This window comes from Vanacampus margaritifer, chromosome 2, assembly GCF_051991255.1.
Source record: "Vanacampus margaritifer isolate UIUO_Vmar chromosome 2, RoL_Vmar_1.0, whole genome shotgun sequence".
Lineage (NCBI taxonomy): Eukaryota > Metazoa > Chordata > Actinopteri > Syngnathiformes > Syngnathidae > Vanacampus > Vanacampus margaritifer.
The window spans coordinates 1459924-1484051 of NC_135433.1; the positions used below are offsets into that span (position 1 = coordinate 1459924).

General features: G+C 39.5%; 2 protein-coding genes across 8 annotated transcripts in view; both read left to right on the forward strand.

Annotated features, from left to right (window-relative positions):
• LOC144043446 (nuclear receptor coactivator 2-like) overlaps positions 1-13641 on the forward strand; it is a 53833-nt gene extending 40192 nt beyond the window's left edge. For all 3 annotated transcript variants that reach the window (XM_077557093.1, XM_077557092.1, XM_077557091.1), the window contains 12 exons: positions 1056-1320; positions 2106-2297; positions 3065-3265; positions 4621-4726; positions 4799-4967; positions 5539-5796; positions 6205-6282; positions 6836-7043; positions 8526-8739; positions 8809-8929; positions 10800-10874; positions 12496-13641. In XM_077557093.1, coding sequence (XP_077413219.1) covers positions 1056-1320; positions 2106-2297; positions 3065-3265; positions 4621-4726; positions 4799-4967; positions 5539-5796; positions 6205-6282; positions 6836-7043; positions 8526-8739; positions 8809-8929; positions 10800-10874; positions 12496-12507 — 1899 coding nt within the window. In that variant the 3' untranslated portion in view covers positions 12508-13641. The remainder of the gene's footprint in view (positions 1-1055; positions 1321-2105; positions 2298-3064; positions 3266-4620; positions 4727-4798; positions 4968-5538; positions 5797-6204; positions 6283-6835; positions 7044-8525; positions 8740-8808; positions 8930-10799; positions 10875-12495) is intronic.
• A 6520-nt stretch (positions 13642-20161) lies between these two features.
• Positions 20162-24128, forward strand: part of LOC144043447 (ATP-dependent 6-phosphofructokinase, platelet type-like) — a 34883-nt gene continuing 30916 nt past the window's right edge. The window contains exons 1-4 of one of the 5 annotated variants that reach the window (XM_077557097.1): positions 20162-20411; positions 21655-21728; positions 23460-23537; positions 23623-23812. In XM_077557097.1, the coding sequence (XP_077413223.1) occupies positions 20312-20411; positions 21655-21728; positions 23460-23537; positions 23623-23812 (442 nt within the window). In that variant the 5' untranslated portion in view covers positions 20162-20311. The remainder of the gene's footprint in view (positions 20412-21654; positions 21729-23459; positions 23538-23622; positions 23813-24128) is intronic. The other 4 variants (XM_077557094.1, XM_077557098.1, XM_077557096.1 and 1 more) reach the window with 4 other exon arrangements.

Below are 24128 nucleotides of genomic sequence, written 5' to 3' on the forward strand. Positions count from 1 at the left end.
GCTCTATTTTTAGCTTCTCCTCCATTCGCCAGCCAAACGGCCGCAGGACGTAAGCGACCGTGTGTGTGTGTGTGTGTGTGTGTGTGTGTGTGTGTGTGTGTGTGTGTGTGTGTGTGTGTGTGCGTGCTTCAGTAACTTGATCAGCCACGTTTGTATGGGAGTCGCGCTCAATTTCAATCATTTGTGAGCTTAGTTGAATCACAAAATCAATCAGGAAACAGCAACAGTTTCACCTTAGTCAGTAAGAAAAGGACAACAAGTACGGGAACCGACACAAAAGCCTTTTGCTTCAATTTGGGTTAGGGTTTTGAATTTGTGTTTCAAGACTGGGTGGGGGCTTAAACAAGGGATAACTTTCTAAACCACATTTAAGGTTTTAAATGAGGGTCTGGGTCAGGGTAGGGTTAGAGTTTCAAACAAGCATTATGGTATTAAACTATGGTCTCCAGCCTGGGGATAGCCTTCTAAACTAAGGTAAGGTTTAAAATGATGTTTGCAAATCCGAATCTGAATGTCAAATTAGGGTTTCAAACAAGGGTTGCGGTTCAAATTGGGGTTTCAAGCCCATGTTAGGCTTTTAAAAAAAAGGGGGGTTCAGGTCTGGGTTTTCAAATTAGGGTTTAAAGCCTGAGTTTCAAATTACGGTTTTAAGACAGGGTAAGGGTTTTAAAATGTGATTAGGTTTTAAATTTATTGTTAGAGTTTCAAATTAGGGCTTCAAAAGAGGGTTATGTTTGAATGTTTTTGTTTCAAGCCTGAGCTAAGGGCTTCAAGTTAGGGTTTCCAACAATGGATGGGGTTTCAAATTTGGGTTTAAAGCCGGAGTTAGGTTAGGGTTCAATTTAAATTAGGGTTTCAAATGAAGTTTTCATACCTGGGTAAGGGTTTTAAATCAGGGTTTAAAAATTTGATAAGGTTTTAAATTTCGGCTTAGAGTTTCAAATTAGGGCTTCAAACAAGGGTTGGGTTTTCAAGTTTGTGTTTCAAGCCTGAGTTAAGGTTTTCATCCAGCGTTAGGGTTTCAAATGAAGTCCTGCATGAACGTGTCCCCTCAGACCGAGTTGGAGGATCTTCTGGACAACCTGCAGGGCGGCGGCCATCATCTTCGTCAGCCGTTCTCCCGACAACTGTCCAGAGGAGGTCCGGCTTCCTCTTCCTCCTCCCCCTCGGCGGCGCCGTCCGCCTTCCCGGCAGACAAGCAGAGCGGCATCGGAGACATCCTGCAGATGATGGACGCCCCCCACGGCACTCACGATGTCCACGGGGACCACGTTGGCTCGCCCCCCCAGCACACAGCCTTCCCTGCCATCAGCCCTGCAGGTACACAAAAGGGTTAGGGTTTCAAATAAGGGATGAGTTTTTGAAATGAGTGAAGTCCGTCTTAAGGTTTCAATCCAGTGTTTGCAAATATGGTTTCAAATAAGGGATACGGTTTCAACCAAAATTAAGGTTTAAAATCAAGATGTTAAGAGACAGGGTTAGTTAGCTTCAAATGAGAGATTGCAGCAAAAGTCTGACTTTTAAGTCAGGGTTTCAGCTGGTTTACTGAATTAATTCTGAGTTAGGTTTTTTACGTAATGTTCTAAGCAAATGTGGCGAAAATTAGGGTTTTAAGTCAGGGTTCGGGTTTTAAATAGGGTTTAGGGGTTTTGAATTGTTAGAAGCCAAGGAAAGGTTTCAAATAATGGCTTCAACTTTGTTACAGGTTTAAATCTGTTTTAGGATATCCAATTAATATTTGAAGCAAAGGTTAGGGTTTCAATTTAGGACTACAAGCCTGGGTTGGGGTTTTTAAATAATGGTTGACTTTCAAATAAGGATTATGCTTTCAAATGAATGCTCGATACTAAGGATAAGGTTTCCAGCAAGGGTTTCAACTGCATTATGGATTTAAATCTGGGTTAATATTTCAAATTAGGGGTTGAAGCAAAGGTGAGGGTTTCAAGTTTTCAATTTCCCTTTGCTTGACATTGGCCAAGTGGTGCAATGACACAGCAGATCCAACAAATGATTACTTAACAAATTTCATTACTGCCACCTACAGGACTGGAGCTGAAATTGATCGTCTTTTCATTTCCATTTGCAATTCCTTTTGGCTCCCGTAGGTGGCGCCAGGCCCGTCCAACCGGCTCGAGGGACGGCACCCGGCAGGAGCCTTTCGCAGGATGGCGTCGTTGGCAAGCCGCTTGCACCGCAGCACAGGAACGGCAACAACGGCAACAACGGCAACAACCCTTATGCCTTACTACAGCAGCAGCAGCAAGGCATGATGGGAGATGCAGTCAACAACCATGCGGGTGACAACCACACGCAAGATGCACAACATACCAACAGCACTTTTTTTTTTTTGGCGGGGTGGGGGTTCACACAAATTCAATTATTTATACATATTTCGTCTTGCGATCATATAATAAAAAATAAAGTGTGAGTTAAGGGTTTGAAGTTGGGTGTCAAGCCTGTGTTAGGGTTTTAAACAAGCATTAAATTAGGGTTTGAATTTTGGGTTAGGGTTTCAAATTGGGCTTAAAGCCTGGGTGAAGGTTGTAAACGAGCATTTTAGTGTTTCAAATTAGGGTTCGAAGTCTGTTTAAGGTTTCAAATAGGCTGTGAAGCCCATGCTAGGCTTTTAAACTAGAATTATAGTCTTTCAAACTAGGGCTTGAAATTAGGGTTGGTGTTTAAAGCAGTGGCTTGGGTTTCATACAAGGGTTACAGATTTAAATTAGTGTTTCAAATTGGGGTGTCAAGATGGGGTAAACTGGCAGGATAGTGTTTAAAATGAGGGTTTGAAGAAGCCAGGGTTTGGGTTTCAAGTTAGGGTTTAAAACCATGCCTAGTGTTTCATATAACGTTTAGAGATTCAAAGGAGGATTTCAAGCCCTGATTAGGGTTTCAAATTAGTGTGACAAGCCTGGGTGAAGGTTTCAAATGAGGGTTTGAAGCCAAGATTAGGGTTTGAAGTTAGGGTTTCCAGCCAAGATTGGTTCTTAAAATTTGGGTTTGAAGTATGCCTGGAGAAGTGAAAATGTTAGTTGCATCTCCTCTTGTGTCTTTTCCTTGTCAGCCATGTTGTCCAGTGGGCCAACGGCGGGCTACCTGCAGCCCGGCTGGGGCCCCCAAGGCCCGGCGGGAGCCCTCCTGGCGCCATCCTTGGCCCATGGGGTTCGGGCAGCTCGCATGCTATCCAACATCAACGGTGCCGTACCCGCCAGGGGGCCGCCGCCGCCGTCCCGATCGGTGGTCGGCATGCAGATAATGGCTGGCGGTAAGACACATGATCACATTTTAATTCATTGATTTTAGCGGTGTCAAAATAAGTGCGTTCATTTAAAGTTCCTTTAACTACAAAATTATTATTATTATTTTTTTCTTCTGGAGAGCTCAGTATTGTTCATTCAGTAATTTTACCGATTTGACATGCCATCATCATTGCTCTTTTTTTTTTTTTTTTTTTATTAATTTTTATTTAGTTTTAGTTTTTTTGTAAAAAAAAAAAAAAAAAAATTTAATGAGTGCCCCTTACTTGTAAAGCCTGTACTTGGGGAATTCCAGTCGCAACGTAGAAGTCACGTCCACGTCAAAATTTAGCTGTAATAATAATGCATATATTTGTGGAGACTTGGGGTCAAGTTGTGTTTTACAATTTTAAAGTTACTTCATGTTAAAGATTAGATCGCTCTTAATATGAAAAGAAAAATGCACTGAGCTGTCACCGTCTTACTAATGCAATTCCCACAACACAAGTCAATATCACACTTGCTTTTTTACAGTATAGTACTTATACTTATACTATTAATTTAACTCAATTTTATGAATTATTATGACAAAATCAACGATTAAAAGATGCAGGCATATTTCTATTAGTTTAACATTTTTTTCCATTATGTTAACAAGAGTATAATAACTTGGAAAAAACATTTTACTGTACATTTTATTGTACATTTAGAACAGATATCAAATTTGTGATTAATCGTGAGTTAACAGTTTTTTTTGGGGGGGGGGGGCTTTCTGGGTGTTAACTGTTGAAGTCATGCTATTCATTTTGATTACAATTTTTTATCGCCTGACACTCCTAATTTATTTCAATAAAATAATAGTGATTTGCGTTTTGTACATATTTCTAATTATTGAGCCAAATATTTAATAAAACGCTGTCAATAAAAAAAAAAATTATATAAAATATGACATTTTTTGCCAGGCAAGTTGTGTTGAATTATTTTGAATTATTTTGTATGATTGTTATACTGAAAGCGTCTTGACCGCTCGCTGTCATTCATTTTGTGTTTTTTTTTTTGTGTGTGTGTTGATCAAGGGCAGACAAAACAAGTTTGACTTCTTTCTTTCTTTCTTTTACTTAACTTTGAATTTCAATATTGCTTTATATTATATTATATACATCATTTTCTTTTCTTTTACAAATGAATGAAATAAATTGAATTGAATTGAATCGTGTTTCAATTTCATGAAGGCTCAAACACTGATTCTTGAACAAATATGGCGAGCAGACAAAAACATCAACGATTAAAATATTTATTTCCTCTGGTCAGTAGGTGGCGCTACCACTTTGATCAAATAATATCACTCCATTAACTTGACATTCTTCTTCTTTTGTTGAATCAGAGATGGAGCTGCCAAACCCCGCCTACCCTCAGCAGTACGCACCGCCCAATCAGACAGCGCCGTGGCCCGACTGGATGATGATGGACCACTTCGGAACCCAAAGCCGGTGGGGAGATCTCGACCTTGAGCTTAGCTGAACTCAAGTGAAGTGAACTTAATGGAAGCGCGCTGGTCCCAGGTCGCCGTACGGGGTCCACCCAGAGGTCGGGCCGGGGTGTGGCGGGGCGGCGCCCGAAGGACCGGCAGACGAGGGGGCGCTCCTCAACCAGCTGTGCTCCGTCCTCAAGGACTACGAGGGCCTGGAGGAGCTCGACAAGATGCTCGGCATCCCCACGCTGGCCGGACAGGTGACACAAAACTCTCATTCTAATTAGGTTTTAGATTTGGGTTTCAAATCAGGCTATTATTAAATTAGGGTATGAAACCTGGATTTGGGTTTGAAATTAAGGTGGTGGTTTGAAATTTTTGGCGTGGGATTCAAATTTGAAATATGAAACCTGGTTTAGAGTTTTGAATTTGATTGAAATTGGGGTTTGAAAAAAAAAGGTTTAAATTTAAAATTGAGGTTTCAAGACCTTCTAGTTTAGGTTTTGAGTTGCAGGTCTGGCTTCAAATTAAAAATTGGTTTAGGGTTTTAGATTAGGGTTTCAAAATGAGTGTATAAAACCTGGATTGGGATTTCAAAGTGTTTCAAAGCCCAGGTAAGGGTTTGAAATTAGGATATGGCTGTCAAATTAGGTTTGCTATTCTGGGTTAGGGGTTCAAACTAGAATTTGAAACCTGGTTTAGGGTTTTATGTTAGGGTTTGAAATGAGGGTTTTCAAACAAGTTTAGGGTTTCAAATGAAATGCTTTGTAAGTAGGGTTGTGAGGCTGTCTTGGTGACATCCACTAAAGTCAACTTGTGAAATTTGCTCAGGGCGGCGCGTCGGAGCAGAATCCCCTTTTCGGGCCGTCAGACGCACCCCCCGCCAAGCCCCCCGTGTACGCTCAGCACTACGCCGGCTATGGCACTCAGCCCCCCGACGCCTCCTTCCTCTGCGCCCCCCACATGGGGCACATGATGAGGATGCCCGGGCCGCAGGGCCCCCGGCCGGGCAGCGTTCGGCCCCCGCCGCTGGCCCCGCAGCCCAACAACCTGAGGCTGCAGCTACAGCACCGCCTGCAGACGCAGCTGGTGAGAAGCATTTCTGGGACTTTGGGATTTTTTTTCACGAGATCACACTGCATCGTATTGTAACTTATAAAAATGTACAAAATTGACATCATGAAACAAAATGTAACATTTTTTGCTTCAATTCAATGTTCATTGTGCTGCTTGTTCTAATATTACTGCAGCTTACTGAGAGGTTGTGACCGTCTGTATTATACTGCCCCCCAATGGCAAAGGCCAGAAGGAGCAACACAAGGGCTATTGAATTGATGTAAAAAAAAAAAGTGGACATTTGAATTTTGTCGTTAATGATATATATAAATGATATATATATATATATATCATAATATTATAAAGGGCTATTTTCTCCTGATTTGTTTTGTGTCACATGCTTGTCGAGAAACATTTCAGGTGTCTGATTTTCCCTCCTAGAACCGTCAGCCAATCATGAACCAGATGACCGGCCTGTCCAGCATGAATCTACCTCTCAGGTCCAACCTTCCCAACCAGGTCCGACTTCAAATGCCAAATATTTTCTATTTCATACAGAGCAGTAATTCATATCTATACACAGTAGTTAGAATATGTCGAACATGTGGCTTGTATTTTTGTCTTATTTCATTGTCAATCACACATAAAGCTAGCGTTTTAATTTTTGTCCATTTTATGTTTAATACAGAGCGGTAATTTATTTTTTCACATCTACTCGTTTAACTAATGCATGAATGTGGCTGCTTTGGTTAGCAATGTTAAATAAAATAAAAGATAACTAACATACATCACTGTGTGAAGAATAGCTTCTGTACAGCATAATAATAACACTAAACTAGCATTTTCCGCTGTGTAATGGAAGCATTCATTAATATTTTGTGGACCAATTATAATTGAGACCCTGTGAAGTCTGCCAAGCAACAAATGACTGCGTAAAGATGCGTGTTTAACAGGCCAAAGTAGAAATTCAGCCGCAACATCTTCAAATGATGTCATATTACAATAAAACACACGAGTGATGACTTCCTGTGGACTTTCACAATAAGGGTCGGTATCGCGTGCGTCTCCCCAGGGCTCGTTCAACGCGCAGATGTTGATGCAGCGTCGCGAGTACCTCAGCAACCACCTGCGGCAACGTCAGCAGCAACAACATCAACACCAGCACGGAGCCATGATGGCCGTCAACATGCCACCCAACATGGCCGCCACGGGGGGCGGGTCCAATCCGCGCCTCTCTCAAAACGCCGCACAACACTTTGCTTACGCCGCACCAAGCTACGGTACGCGCAACGTAAAAAGAACTTGTGTTGTTTTTACAGGACGGGGGGGGGGGGGGGGGGGAACTGGCAGATGTGGTTGCGAGAGAAATTCTGTTAAAAAAAATGTTTTAAATACAGTGCAAATGTAAGCAACTTTACGAAACAACTTGTCATTTTACTTTTGTAACATTTTCTTACTGTCAAATCAACAGTTGTGTTTGTTTCAGAGTTTTAGGACATATGAATGTAAATTACACAACGCTTCATTGTTTATTTATGTCACGATTTTACAGAAACTCACTGTTGATTCTACAGACATTTTTTACAGTGCACTAGGTCAAAAGTGACACTCAACAATGAAGTGCCTCCCATATTTTTTTTTAAACTAAGCGGTTCAGAAAATGAATGGATGGATTTCTTTTTTTGCCGCTTAAGCAATATTTTTAGATGATTTGCGAATACTGTGCCGTACATTATTAAAACAATGACATCAGAAATTTTACAGTGAGATCATGTCGGCCTCTTGTGACCATAAGTATTGCATCAGATTTTATTAATTTTCTTACGACACCCTTTTACAACTTCTATTCATTATAAAAACAAGATAGCAACAATAACTAATTACTCAACTGCAGGTCTGTGGTAAAGCAAACATTGTTAGCGAATACCGCTGCTAGCTAAAACCAATTGTAATTCGTAACAGGTGCTTCAATGCAAACAGTCACTGGTGCGTTTTCATTTGCTTTATTGAACAATCGGTCACAAAAGACGGTCAACAGGAGCCGATTGTTGGGATATCTGCCGGTAGCCGCAACGGACACCATCACTGTACACAACCGCGACTCGTGCCACAGCCTGGAAATTGCCGGATGACAGTCGGTCGTCCTCAGATGCTCACAATCGCGTGACTTCAATAGTTAACTCATTATTAGTTACAAATTTTATATCTGTTCTAAATGTACAACTAAATTTTCATTCACTTGTTAAAAAAGTAAAAGTGGGAAAAAAATGTTAAACTGATAGAAATATATACAACTTTTAGACATTGGCACAGTAATTTCATAATTCATAAAATTGAGTTAAAATTTAAAAAAATGTACTGGATTTGAAAAAACCGAGTGTGGTATTGATGTTGAGGTCAAATTTCTGCCACTAGATGGCATAATTGCATTTGTAAGACGTTGGTGACAGCTCAGTGCATTTTTCTTTTTCATATTAAACGTTACCTAATCTTTCACATGAAGTCACTTGTGATATTCTGCACATTTTTAAAATTGCAAAATACAACATTACCTCAATCTCCACAAATATATGCATTATTATTAAATGTATCACTGCTATTTTTTAAGGTGGAATTCTCCCAGTTCATTGATGTTCATTAATCGCACGTTAAAAAATGAGTGGCGTTAAAAGAACTTGGAATAAACTCAAAATTAACACACTCATTTTGACACCACTAATAATAATAATAATAACAAGATTTTTTTTTTTCAAATTGTGCAGGAGGCATGAGCCAGCATCCTCATCATCATCCTCATCCTCATCCTCATCCTCATCATCATCAAGACTCGGCCTCCATGTTGGCTTGTTCTTCCGGCAGCGCCATTTTGTCTCCCAGGATGGCGGCGGCCCACGGGCAAATGCAAGGAGGGCCGGCGCCCGCCTACCCCGCCGCCGGAGCCGGCGACCTCAACGGGTGGATGCCGACGGCCAACAAGTACTCGCGCACACGCATGAAATAAGGTTTGGATTCAGATTTGGATGTGATGATGTTTTCGTTTCGCAGCGTGTACCAGCAACAAGTTGCCTTCGCCAGCGGCGACGGCTTGTACAACAACAACGTGAGCAGCAGAGCAGCAAACATCGGCAACATGTCGGCACACGTCAATAACATGCGCCCGGAACAGGTCAGACATTTTTACATCATCCATCCATCCACCCAGCCATCCGTGCAGCCACTAATTCAGGTGGCCATCCGTCCATCAATCCATTCTTCCATACATACGTCCATCCAGCCCTCAGTTAGTCCACCCGTCCATCTGTCTATCCATCCATCATCCATTCATCATCCATCCAAACAGTTAGTCCACCCATCCATCCATCTGTCCATCCTTCCTTTCATCCATCTATCTGTCCGTCCATCTGTCTATTATTTAATCCATCCATCCATCCATTTAACTCATCCATCCATGCATCCTTCCATCCATCTATCTGTCCATCCATCAGTTAATCCACCCATCCATCCGTCCTTTCTTACAATCAGTCATCCATCCATGTATCCATCCATCTGTCCATCCGTCCATCGTTCCATCAGTCAATCCATCCATCAGTTAATCCATCCATCTGTCTATCTGTCCTTCCATCCATCCATCAGTCCATCTGTCTGTCTGGCCATCCATCCATTTAACCCATCCATCTGTCCATTTACCCGTCCATCCTTGCATGCATTAATTCGTCCATCCATCCTTTCAACCATCCTTCCGTCCATCCATCCATCCATTCTTCCATCCGTCCATCTGTCCATCCATCCATCAATGAATCCATCCTCTGTCTGCCATCTATCCGAGCTGACTGTGAGTGAGCGCCGTTCGCCAGCTAGCCACTGTTACGGCCCACGAAGTTACTTTTTTGTGTGTGTGGACGGTGTGAGCGCTCCTCCCTGATTGGTGGACCAGTTCCCCGACTCGGTTCACCAATCAGGGCAGGGGAGTAGCGCTGATTGCCTCATTGGGTTCAGGTGCGGGACTTGCGGTGGTCATTAGTGGCCACAGCTTAAAAGGCTGGTGGTCCGGTCAGGTCGGGAGCGGGAGCCGGCTTTGGGTGTTTGCCTCCCTTTCGTTGTTTGTTTTTTTAGTTTGCCACCCCCTCCACCTCTCTTGTGTGTTTTTGTTTGGTCCGACTCTTTCGTGAAGTGCGCCGTTCGCCGTAGTTGCTTTCCTGTTTGTTTCATTACCCACGATTCATTCGAGTGTTCGCCATAATCGGTTCGATCGGTTCTATTCTGCAGTCAGTGTTTCCTTGGGTGTTACTTTGACGGCGGGGACCTCAGGAGCAATCGGCTCCATTTTGTTTGCTTTCTGTGTTTTGAGCTATAATGTTCATGTTGCGTCATGTGTTGTCGACCCGTTTTTGTTCAGTGTGCCCCCTTTCCCACCACGTCCCTCCTACACGTGTGCTAGCCGCTCCCGAACAGCACTTGCGTGCCACGCGGTTCGTAACACCACACAAAAACAAAGTCAATCAAATCTGCCGTTTATCTTTCTTCTTTTTCTGGAGAGCTCAGTATTGTTCATTCGGTAATTTTACCGATTTGACATGTCATCATCATTGCTCTCCTTTTTTTTTTTTTTATATATATATTTTTGGTATTTTTTTTTTTTTTGTATGTGCGTGCGTGCGAGTGTGTGTGTATTCATTAGTTTATTAGTAAATCTGGCGTTTATCAATGACAAGGGTGTCCAAACTACGGCCCGGGGAGGCATTTGTGGCCTGCCATCCATTTTCTAGCAGCCCTCAGCACATACAGTATATAAAAATAATTAAAAAAAATATTTGTAGAACTTTTCTAACTAAAATCTTCTTTATAATTCCTCATGAATATATATATATATTTCAGTTTGTAGACATATGCACAAAGCAGATGATGATGAAAAATCCCAATCTCTTTGCCTTAGCAACTTTGACAGATGTTAAAAATAAGCATTTTTTTTTTTTTACAAAATGTAAAATTGTGTCTTGAATACAAATGACTGGCTGTTAATGAAAATTGTGGCACAGGTCGGTGATGGCAATCTGATCTTGGATCAGCTGGCGGGAATGGACATGCTGGCGCAAGAAGGAGACGTCAACTCTGTGAGTCAAACTCTTCGTTTGGAGAAACGAGACGCTCGCTCCTCCGTTCTGAATGTCACGGCGTTGACGCGCGTCACAAATAAACCACCCAAACACAACATTTCATTTCTAGTCCTGCTAGGCGGCCATTTTTGATGCAAAACATCAAGGAGGTATCCTGGAAGCCAGACTTATCGCTTTACCTCAATGAGGTTCATTTCTGAGGCGGAGCAACCTGACCAGACAGACAATGGAAAGAACCAATCAGCAAAGAGCAGATGTGACGTAAAAAAAAAAAAAAAAAAAAGCAACGTGCTGAAGCCAAGTAGTAAACAGTTGCAGTGGACGGACATGAAGTCAACTCAACATTGCAAAGAGAGACAGTCGTGATGAATGACTTATGATGTCGTTGCAGTGAAAAAATCGATTTTGAATGTTATGAGAAGGACGGACTTTGTTTTCGGTACCGAAGAGTGAATAACGAATCGCGCTCAATAGCAGACTTTCCAGACCCACTTTCTGTCTTTCAACAAAGTGAGTGTGGCTTGCTAGGCTATCGAGAAGGTAAAAGACAAAGGAAATAGCCGTGTGAAAATCAATCAATTAACAACTTATCAATTATCTAATTATTTGACAACTATTTTTTGTTTTTATCGAGTAGTCTTTTAGAATAGGGCTAGACCGATTATCGGCCGGGCCTTTTCACAAATCTGAAGGCCGATAAATTTTTTGTTTGTTTATTTACACAATCTTAAAAAATACAAATATGGCAGGAAAAAAAAAAAAATAAAAAAATATATATATATATATATATATATATATATATATATAACACGTAAAACCCATTACGGGCTTATCAAGGACCTCACCTAGGAATAATAAACTAACATTTTAATAACAAAAATAGACTACCAATAATATTTATAGCCCCAACAAACATATATTCAACATAAACTGAACGATTACTTAAGCAAAAATAATTCCATAGCAGTACACAAGAAATATTGTATTTACAATCAGCCCAGCTTCTGCAGCACCAAATCTCTTTGACATTAAAGTTTCTTTAAGTTTCATTTGATATTTAGATAGAGATATAAAATCGATGAATAATTGTGAATTTTTATTCCATAATTTGGCCAAAGCTAAAACCCTGAAGTATAAACTGGCATCTCACTAAAATGTGAATGCTTGCGAATGGAGCCAATTTTGTGTTTTCATCCGGATTCGTAAAATGTTCACCGACAGTTTTTACTTGTCGTAAAGACATTTTCAACATATTCAGACCATTTTTCACAATCTGCGAAGAACCTTTGAAACCTTTTACAGACCCTGGTAAAAATGAAGCTGACACTCGGAACCAGCTACACTTTGTATTTTTTTTAAATAAAAAATACATACATTTAAAATTAAGAAATTATGTAAATTATGTGAATTTTGGAAAACTTTATTTACAGTAGAAAACTTTAGAGAACAATTTACGTGCTTCGTTTTTAATTTCGCCGAACACAACACATTTTTGTAAGCATTTTTTAAACAAAGCTGTCAATTCTTTTTATGTTCCAAAATAAAAGAAAATACTGTATATATTTATTTTTGAAATTTTGACACTAAATATTTTCTCCAACATTTGTGCCCTTTTTAGAACTTCTGCTGACACAGTTGCTCATGTCCAGACGGATCTGGGAAGCTTCTGATTCAAGTCTCAGCGCCTCAAATCCCTTTAACGATGACTGGAGCAAATCTCAAATCAGCATCTTTCGATTTCAAGTCCTTGGCGGTCCAGGACGGGCGGCTGGAATGCAGTTTTCTGCCACCTACTGGCGGCGACATGCAACTGCAACAACCTGCTGACTTTTCCTCCTCTGTAAGCCAAATTTTTGTATTCTTGACAAACATTCCCATTTGAAAGCCTGACTGAAGATGAGGACTATTTTCCAGAGATTTGAGTAGCGAGATGAAAGTGGATCGTCTTTACTGTTCCAAATACTTTTCAATATATTGCAACTGCTGTCGTTTTTGTGTTCAGAAAGAATTTTGTTTATATGACAAAGCGGCCATGTGGACTCGTTTGAAGCCGACAGACACGCGAGTCAACAGCAACTCAACTTTTGGAGTTGAAGTTGAGCCATAAAAAAAAAAAAAAAAAAGTCAGCTGTCGATTGGCTCGGCTAGGCTAGGCTAACTTATCACTAACAGAGGTCGGCCCGAACCAAATGATGATGATGACGATGAGGAAGTGCTATTCCTCCAATCGTATTGATTAATGATCATTCAAGAGCAAGAATGGGCTTGAGTTGCACAACATTCCAAGTGAGAAAGCACGGAATTGCGTTACTGAATTAACCATTTCAACAACAAAAAAAGCAACTCAAAGGTTAAAAAACAACAAACAATAGGTGTTTAAAAATTAACTTACACTGATTAAATGATATACAAATTATGAAATAGAATTGACAATAAAATGTCAAACTTATTTGATATATATATATATATATATATTTTAGGATTAGAGATTTATTTAAAAAGATAATTTGAAAAAATGGCATATCCCACATTATTAAAAAAAAAAAAAACCTGATTACCCCTGTGTTGTTGTCCTTTTTTTTTTAACTGATCTGACACTTATTTTCATTTCTTTCTTAAAAAAAATAAAATAAATTATGACAGTGACAAGGACAAATGTTGAAAGTCCTGAACTGAAACAACCAATTACAAAAAATAAAACATTGCCAAAGATTTATAAAAAAATCAAAAAAAAATCAAGTACACTATAATCGACCCCCCCCCCCCCCCCCACTGCATTTTTGCCGATTTGTATTTATTTATTTTATTCTATGGACTAAAACCACACCTATGCCTGTTTTTGTAAATATTATTTTGGCGCCATGTTGGTGCCTCGGACCTCCTGGACGTTAAAGTGTGTCGAGGAGCATCTTGTGGTGTTTGGCTGCCATCTTGTGGCACCTCTAGGCAACGAGAAACCTTTTCGTCCACAATTTGCCGAGCAGAAGAGGGGGAACGAACACTGCATTTGGAACCCTCTCAATAGTCCAGCCTCTGTTGACTGTTAATGACTCTTGGTGGGGCCCTAATGTTCACGGGGCTTATGTTATCTGAGATATTATTCGATTTTTTTTGACAGTACACGTTTTCTTGATTTTTAGCATTTTGACACTAAATATGAAGCTAATGTATCATCAGCCTTAACTGTCTTGGATGCTAACGTTAGCGTTAGCGACTGAATTAGCATTTGAATCTAAAGGCTGCTGAAAGAGATGAAAAGCACATTGAGAATGAATGCAAACTGAAAGTTATTATTACCATGAGTCTTAAAATGACGCGTGATGGTTTTTACGATGAGCATTTTAGCCTTGCTGGTTAGTTAGCGAGCGAGCACGCAATTGAGCCACAGAGAACTAAATTGACCATTTTTGGGCACTTTGCAACGGGAGTACTATCGAGTTTTGAGTTTCATAGGTTGGATGCCAGACAGTAACTATGGAGGACCAAAACTACCGAAATTAAAAATAAATAGATACAAATAAATGAATAAAATTGAAAATAAAAACGGATTTAAAAAAAAAATACTAAAAAATGTAATACAGGAAAATAAATATAAATGGAAATAAGTATATATATATAAATTAATAAATGTATTTTTTAAATCTCTATTTATATTTTTTAAAATAAATTTATAAAAAAAGTAATTTGAAAAAACAAAATAAATCTATTATTAGTTTTATTTATTTATTTATGGATATACTGTGTATATACAGTGCTGCTCAAAAGTTTGTGAACCCTGCAGGCATGGTCAGATTTTTTTTGTATAAAATATTAAAATAACCTTATTAAATGTTTAGTCATACCAAAATCTAGAATGCTGATATTGAAAATAATGGACTTGAACAAAAAGAATGATAATATTGTCACTCATTCTTGAGCAAAAGTTGTTGATTTAAGAAAAAGTCCGATTTCATGTGTGCAAAAGTATGCGAAGCTCTCACTTCATCGGACATCGCAGCTCCTTTTGCAATGGCAACTTCATCCAAACACTTTCTTTAGCGTCTTTTTGCCGCTCTTCCTTGCAAAAGTTGAGCGATGTTGGATGGGCGTCGAGCATCAACTGCCCGCTTCGGGTCCCGCCACAGTATTCTGAAAGAATTGAAGTCAGGATTTCAACTGGGCACATCCGGAACATGAATCTTGTTCTTCTTCTTGTACTTCCTGAGATTTCTCTTCCTCTCAGCATGACTGACCTGGATGCGTTCACCTGAGGTAGACTAAGGTGACGTGGTCTTGTCTCCGTTTCAGTCAGCGACGCACAATTTCTTCGCTTCTCATTTCATTGGTCCATTTCAGGGGTTCATTTAAGCTACCAATTTGTCTTACCTGATCCTACTTGACTGCTTGTTTTAAGCAATGCAGCTCAGGGTTCACTTTCTTTTGCACCTTCATGAATTGACCAAAAACTCTTGTTAATTAATAGCAGCAATTAATATAATTGATAAATCTACACCTACTGTTATTTCATATAAAATGTAATGATTCAGATTGAACAACAAAATCAAGTTTAAACAATTGGAAAATCCAAATTGCTCAAGAGCTTCACAAACTTTGAGCAGCACTGTATTTTGCTGTTTTTATTTCCATTTATATTTATTTTTTGTATTTAATTTTGGAATTATATTATTTATATTTTATTTTATTTTCACTTAAATTTATTAATTAATTAATTTTTAATATTGGCAGTTTTAGTCCTCTATAAGTAACATTGAGGTTAACCCAAATAAAAGAAAAAACGGGTTTAGCTCGATGGCGCTCTCAGTCCAAAAAGCCAACATGAAAGATGCGAAATGACGTTCACTCAATACAGTACTTGAAGCCCGACTTTCTTTCACTTTCTGACAAGTTGGCCTCGATGTGCACGTACGTGTCGTAATCGACACTAAAGCTCGATTGAGGCCAGTTTTCATCAGAAAAAAAGGAAAGAACGGGAATGAGCCCACTCTTGTTCTCAATGACTCAATTTAGCTCAAACGTGTTTTGTACTAAGCAGCAAAATCGATTGCGGGGCAACTGCCAAAGTTCTGTGGATTGTTTTCAGGACTGAAACATTTGAAAATGGACTAAATGTGTTCAAAGTGGACTTTTAGTCTCGGAGTTTAGCCAACTGCTGTTCATAATGCCACAATGCGGCAGAATTACTTCCTGATAAACAACCAAAGTCGTTTGCAATTGTACAAGATTGGAATGTTTGAGAATTGACAAAATGTGCTTTCAAAGTGGACAATATTTTATTTTGAAATTTGCCCACTCCAGCTCTTCAGTTCGTCAAATGTTGTTGCAACGATTGCAGATAAACGCGTTAAAGTCATTCGCAATGTTTGACATTCAACTTTTTGCCGATATTTTAGTCGTCTTCTTCTACTGATTGTCCTTTTGCGTAAACTTGAATGAAGACGCACTGAAACGAACGATTGATTCTTGGTGAATGTTGGACAATCAAACATTTTGGGTTTGTGTTCTATACAGAAGCATTCAATTGAGAAAAAAAAACGCCTCCTGTTTTTCTGTCATTTTTGGGGGGAGCTTTGTTTTTTGGTTGTTATTTTTTAATTTTCTGTTTTTCTGAATATTTTATCCCGTTTTACAGATTTTTTTTTTCTTGTCATAAAAAAAAAATCCGAAAAAGGCGTGAAAAAAAATATTCAGAAAAACAGGAGGATTTTTTTTTAACTGTAAAAAAATATTCAGAAAAACTGTGGGTTCGGCGAGGCTTGGGGTTGTTATTTTTTGGGGTATTTTTTTTTAAACTGAAAAAAAAAATGCTAGTGCTCTGTTTTTTGGGATTTTTTTAAACCTCTGAACTGAAGTATACAAACATGTCAATCGATCGTCATGATTTTAATAAGCTAAAGGTTACGTTTCTACCAAAGTGTAACGCATGTGTGAAAGTGTCCGCCATTAGCGAGTCTGCAACAAGTCACTTGGAGTTCAGAGGTAAAAAACAAATAAAAAATACTCAGAAGAACGGAAGCTGGTGCTCTGCTTTTCCTAAATATTTTTTTTTCTGATTTTCTGAGTTTTTCGGACAATTTTTTCCCCATTTTTATTTTTATTTTTATATTTTCTTAAATGAAAAGTATGCAGTAAAACAGAAAATTTATAAAAAATTACAAAAGGAAACAAAGCCCCCCCCCAAAATTATTATTTTTTTCTTCAAGTGAATGAAATACACTTCCTTATTTATAAGCCCAAAGACGTGACGAGGAAAAGCCATGCACATGTCCTGAATGGCACTTTTAAGCCTCTCTGTGGCTTACATAGTCAAAGATATCTATCTATCTATATATATATATATATATATATATATATATATATATATATATATATATATATACATATATATATAGCGTATATTACACAGATGTGATGGCTATTTTTCTGGGTGTGTACCTTTCTTGCTAAGAATGCCTTAGAAGTTCACTTCAATGTATTTTGTTTTGTTGTTTGCGACATTTACGGATGTTTTATGGCTCACTCGATCCAATTTGAAATCAGGTATGTCAAATACAAGATGGAATATTCGATTATGCTTTCAATCTCTTTTTTTTTTTTACCCATTTGATTCTTAAGATAGAATGTAAAATGTTCTTTCTTTTTTTGTTTGTGCAGCAGAAAGACATTAAGTGGGCTGTCCAAAAGTTCCAAGCTGTTTAAGATATGAATAATAATATATGAATGAATCCTTCATGTTGTGAGAAAGTTGAATCAAGCAAAGACTTTCTGCAAAAGTTGTGGACGCTAACGCTGCTTTTGTTTTGTCGCTGCTTGTTAATTTATGATTGATGCCACTGTAAATAAATTTATTTTTATTCACACGTGCTGCCTCTTTATGTCATTTATTTTGGACTATTATGTTTTATTATTTCTTAGAGTTCAAATGCAGTGTGTTGATTGAACTGCAGGGGGTGACATGTTGCAGACAGTATATATATATATATATATATATATATATATATATATATATATATATATATATATATATATATATATATTTATTTAGGGGGTGGGTAAGATTCTGAGAAAAAAACGTTACACTTTCTAAAGTGGCAAAATTACGATTTTATAAAGTGTCAGATTTGCGAGAAAATAAATAAGGAGATAGTAATTGCTTTAGCAGAGATTAACCATGTCATGTTCGCACTTTGAAGCGTTGGGTGCAAATTTGCCACTTCATAAAGTCTCTCTCTAATGATTATTTATGATATCCGGTCAAGTTACCTTCAGTGACAATCTGAAATCAGGCTTTTCACATCCATGCTGTCATTACGTCCAATACGAGCAAATTATGTTGTTGCGTTCAGGGACACTCAGGAATCAGCAGTTTCTCCAGCTATCTCGTTCTTCTTTTTTTTTTTTGTTCATCACTGTAATGCCTTCAGTGACAGTTGCAAAGCTGAGTTTTCATCCTACAGCCCTCTTAATCAGCCAATCGTAATTGATGTTGCTGGAAATCAGTTTTCTTCATCCATCCATCTTCTGCAGTATTTATCATCCAATCAAGTCTAGTGTTGCCCACAATGACCGTCAGAAATGTGAGATTTCTGCATTCATTGAGCTTTTTCTTGAGACTTTATTTCACATCTAATCCAAATTGGTGTTGCCTTCAGGGACAGTCAGAAAACTGAGTTGTCACCAGATATCAATCTATTGATCACTGTAGAATTGATCAGCCAATCATGTTTGATGTTGCCGGAAATCAGCATTCAGGTCTAATGTTGCCTTCAGGAACAGTCTGAAATCAAAGATTTCTGCATCCATTCAGCCATTTCTTGAGTCTTTATTACCTGATCGAAATTGGTGTTGCCTTCAGGGACAGTCTGAAATCTGAGCTTTCACCATCCATCCATCTCTACAATATTTATCACCCAATCAAGTCTTGTGTTGCTTTCAGGGCCGTCAGAAATGAGAGATTTCTGCAACAATTTCTTGATTCTTTATCACCTTTATCTAATCAAAATTGGTGTTGCCTTCAGGGACAGTCTGAAATATAAGTTTTCTCACCCATAACTGAACTTCTGTTTCTAAATGTGCTCAAATGGTCTGGAATGTTGCATTTCACTTTTATTTTCAATGGCTCAAAGCATTTCCTGTATGTACAAAAGCGGGCGTGAACATGACGTTTGTAATGAATTGACTTTTGTTTGTCACGGAGACACTTGAATGCGTTGTGTGACCTCTGTGTGACCTTCCCATCCAAATAGGACGTGGCCACACACCTGCCTGCCTCCCCCGCGTGAGAGATACGACACGCTCGCAACTCACGACTTGCATTTTGTTATTCTGTCCGTCATGAACGCGCGATTGCGACACGCCGCTTGCCTTTTGTGCGCGTGCGTGCGCGCGTGTCGCCATCAAGGATGCTGAGCCGGCCTGCTGTTTACACACTGCCATTGCGCAATCACTCGTCCAAATTTGCAACACAAGGTGTACTAGGGATGTTCGAGACCACAGTCTTCACACCGATACCAGTACGAGTACTGAACTCTTGAGTAGTCACCGATAATAAATACCGATACCACAAGTGCATAACATTCTCCCCAAAAACAATGACCTACACATCCCATTCTTCCTTCAAATGGCATGAAATCGTGGCAATTTTCTGTTCTTCTCATTTTGAGTTCAAGAACGTGAAAGGCCATAAGAGGGCGCTGTCTTCGTGAGAACTGATACTTTCAAATAAGTAACTTAAATCGACACAAATTCCAAGACCTAATATCGATACTGGGCCAACCCTAATACGCACTTTCAGTCTCCCAAAAGCATTTCAACAAATCAGAAACTTTAAAGCACACTTTTTGAACGTAAATGTGACAAAAAAAGCAGCTTTTTGTCATTTGTTACAACATTCAAGTGCAAGTCAATCTGGCGATTTTATTTTTTGCCACAATTAATCTAAATGTGAGATCTAAGCTCAGTAGCGACACTTACTTACACACACATTATACGCTCGCACAAAAGATCTTGACGTCAACTGGCTATCACAACTGTCACTCACTCGCAAGCCCTGACATGATTGGCCAGTCGGATGTTTGACAATCCGCCCGGCAGTTTAGCAGACAGCAAAGAGGAACGAAGTATCACTCTGATTTTCCTCTTCTCTGACATCGCGAGTCTCACGTGAACATAAAAAAAAGTGATACCATTTCTAAATCACCTTCATGACTGCTCGCTCCGCAGGTGTGACTTCCACGTGGACGCGGTTAACTCGCTACTCTCCACTTGCTCTCGCTTAGCCTCGCGCAGGCTTGGTGAGCCATCTTGACTAAGGTGAGAGCTTTGCAAAAGGGGGCGTCACCCACTGCAGTCGGTCCCGCTCGCTGGCTGCATCCAAGCGGACCCGGCCGTCACCGTCCACAAGGCAGAAGGCGCAGGAGAAGAAGTTCAGCTTAGACATGTCGGCCCCCAAGCGACAAGACACCCGGAAGCTCTTCGAGAACTTGTCCGGCTCCGGGAAAGCCATCGCGGTCCTCACCAGCGGCGGAGATGCCCAAGGTAACAACCGTCGAAGCCCCCGGGTTCCATTATCGGACGGAGCGGATGTGGAGAGGGACAAATAATACTAATGATAATAATAACAAAACGAAACATCTTCATTCTCTTATTTAATATGTTTCGCCCTTTTGGGTTTGACAAACATCACTACTCACTTGGTCTCGTCATTATGCACTCGCTACGTCAAAGCAAGACAGTTTTCCCTTAATAGGACATTTGTGTTGCCTTGGTAACTGCCCCCCCTCCCCCAAATTCCAGCAACGTTGGTGGGGGGCGGGGGGTCTTGTCACTTAATTAGCTAGAAAACGAGGACGCTTACGTCCACATTATTAGGACATGTCCGACAATGGAATCATATGCGCAAGTGAATGGTGGAAGTAGGTGTGTTATAGGCTGCACCCAAAACAAAAAACAAAAAAAACGACAGCCTTAGTACATTCATTAGTATTAATAATTCATATGATTATTTTTACTTCCAATAAAGAGAAGTGTTCTCATTGAAGAGCATTGGTGCGGTTTTTAATCGAGTTTTATTGGGAGGTTATGCAATAGCGATGTTAGCGCACACGCACACGCACAGCTTGTAGCGAGTTTGTATGTGCCGACATCAACAAGTGCTATTTCTATATAAAAAATATAAATAAAAAATCCATCCCTCTGTCCACCAGGAAATCGGCGTGCACTTGCGCACAAAGTAACAAAAAAGGCAAAGCGATGTAGTTTTTCATTCATTTTAATTTTAAACACGTCGACTTCTTTTCTGCAGCTTGGAAGAAATTGGTGTCACACAAGCGCGGAGGATGAGTCGTGACTGTGTCAATGCCAACAACGTTAAATACACTCACTTCCGTTTTGCGATTTTCACAATAAGAGCAGCCGTGCTAATTTAGGTCGGGTTTGTGCTTTTACGCTGAAGGCAAAAGGGGAGGATTAGTTGCTCCTGGCTGCGCGGGTTCGCTTGACGCGCGCTCTGGAAAAGCGACGCAGCGCCTACGTGAGGAGAAGCAAGTGCCCCAGTCAAGGGAGGAAATGAATGGACACCACGCACACGCATGCGCACACGCACGCACGCGCACACGCGCAGTGGCGAATGCAACATCATACGTCAAATGCTTCGAGCCTTTACAATGTTAAATAAATGTCACCTATTAATCGTGATTTCATGCCACATTATTTGTATTTGTATTATTTTATTAATCATTCCAAAAGAAAAAAAAATGCTCTTGTCTCTTTGTTCTTTTAGGGATGAACGCGGCGGTCCGAGCGGTGGTCCGCATGGGGATTTACGTGGGAGCCAAAGTCTACTTTATACACGAGGTCAGATAGAAGCGCAAGTGAACATAATAGTTTACGCAAAGATGGTGTGAGATGTAAAGCAACAACAACGACAAAATAAAATGTGATAGTTATGTGATTGTAACATGAAAATAATAGAAAAATACGACAGTCGTGGGTTAGGGTGAGAAGTCAACAATGAAAAGGGACATTGCTAGTAAGTGAGAAAGAGGGAAAAAAAAGCACAAAAAAGTGACATTGTTTAAAAAGGAATAGTACAAAAGAGACCCAAAATCAAAGTGACACACTAAAAAAAAAACTGACAATAGTTAAGAAAAACATCATACTGCTAAAATGTTGAAAATTCTTAAAAAGTGGAAAAACGTGAAAAAATGAAAGGGTAACATTGTTGGAATGTACTTTTTTTTTTTTAAGTTGACATTAAACAAAACGTGAAGAAAGGTCCGAGTGACACTTGAGTGAAGTTTGAGGAAATGTCCTGGTTTAAGCATCCGTTGAATTGCTAATTGGATCAAAGTCCTGATCCTCGCTGACTCCGCTTGATGAGACGACAAACACGCACTCGCTCTCATCCTCTTCTGCTTTTTACTTTGGCGGTCACACAGCATTTTTTTTTTTTTTTTACCCAAAGAAACATTTTAAGTACATTCGTGTTTCTGATGAGTCAGTGATTTTCCGGACCAACAAAATCAGGGCTTCCATCCAACATGATTACCTCCACCAAGGAGGTTCACCTTTCATTGCTAATGAAGAACATCCAGCAGGACGAATCAAATCGGACCTCGTTTTTCAGGGGAATCGAACACATGTCTTCTGAGGCTGCAAGCCACTTTTGTAGCAAATGAAAACTGTTAAAAACAAATTCTTGAAGAAGTGTCTTTCGTGACCTTCTGATCTGGAGTCAGACGCGCTAACGTTGCACCAAAAAGTCTGGCTGATGACGTTCCAAAAATGTGACAGTGAATGCAAATAAATGTAACAGTGAAAATGTCAAATTATGTAACGTTGAAAATAATGTAGAACGATGCAAAAAAAAAAAAAAGTGAAGTGTGACACTAAAACAATATATATATATATATATATATATATGTATATATATATATATATATATATATATATATATACTGAAATACTGGAAGAAAGTAAAAATCACTGAAAAAATATGTAATTAGAAAAAAATGTAAACGATACATATATATGAAGTGAAAATGTGTAAATACAGTACATGATGATAAAAAACAAACAAACAAATAAATTAATAAAATGTCTGTAAAAAAAGCACATATTGAAAAAGTGGCATTTTGAAAAAATGGGAAATGTGACCCTAAAAAATACAAAAGAAGGAAAAAATAAAGTAAAAACAATGTGACAATAAAAAATCTGTTTAAAAAATGTTTAAAAGACAATGAAAGTTAAGACAATGTTAAAAAAAGAATGCATACAGATGTGACAGTAAAAATGTTAAAATTGGGAACCACTTTGAGAAAATGTAAAAATGTGACAGTGAATAAGACTATATGATGGTGAAAAAAATGTAAACAAAATTCTGTAAAAAAAAAAAAAAGTCATACAGTAAGAAAAATATTAAAGGACAAATGCAAAGAAAGTAAAAACATTGTGATATTGAAAAAAATGTACACAGACAGCAGAGAAAAAACACAAAGTAAAAAAAATATCTAAATGTTTAAAAAAAGATATATGAAAAACGTGTCAATGAAAAGTGTTGAAACATGACAGTGTGGTGTTCCACAGGGCTACCAAGGCATGGTAGATGGCGGCGACAACATCAAGGAGGCGTCGTGGGAAAGCGTCTCCAGCATGTTGCAAGTGGTGAGCGCAACAAAGCCGTCTCACGTCCAAAATACGTGCAAAATACACCCTCTTGGCCTCCGTCCACGGCCGTTCACCCCCGCAGGGCGGCACGGTGATCGGCAGCGCCCGCTGCAAAGCCTTCCGCACGCGCGAGGGTCGCCTGCAGGCGGCGCTCAACCTGGTGCAGAAGAGCATCACCAACCTTTGCGTCATCGGTGGAGACGGAAGCCTAACCGGGGCCAATCTCTTCCGGGAGGAGTGGAGCGGACTCTTGGATGAGCTCCTGAAGAAAGGTGAGTAAGGCCTTCAGTGATGCTTTAGGGCAGCCACTTGGAGAATGTGGGCATTTATCCTGCTATCGCTCCTTGCATGCTAAGTGAACGCGCTACAAAAAAGCTAGAAGGTGACAGCAAAGACACTAAAATGACTAGAAGAAAACCTCACAGTGACCTACGTCACACTGAGAACATCCAGCTGGAGAATGCGGTCATCGATACCACTATTTCTTGTACGCAACGCAAGCGCCTTACCACTTGAGCTAATTTTCCTTGTTGCAATGCTAACTTTCACACTTAAAGAGATTTTCAAAAGTGAATGAAAAGCACGACA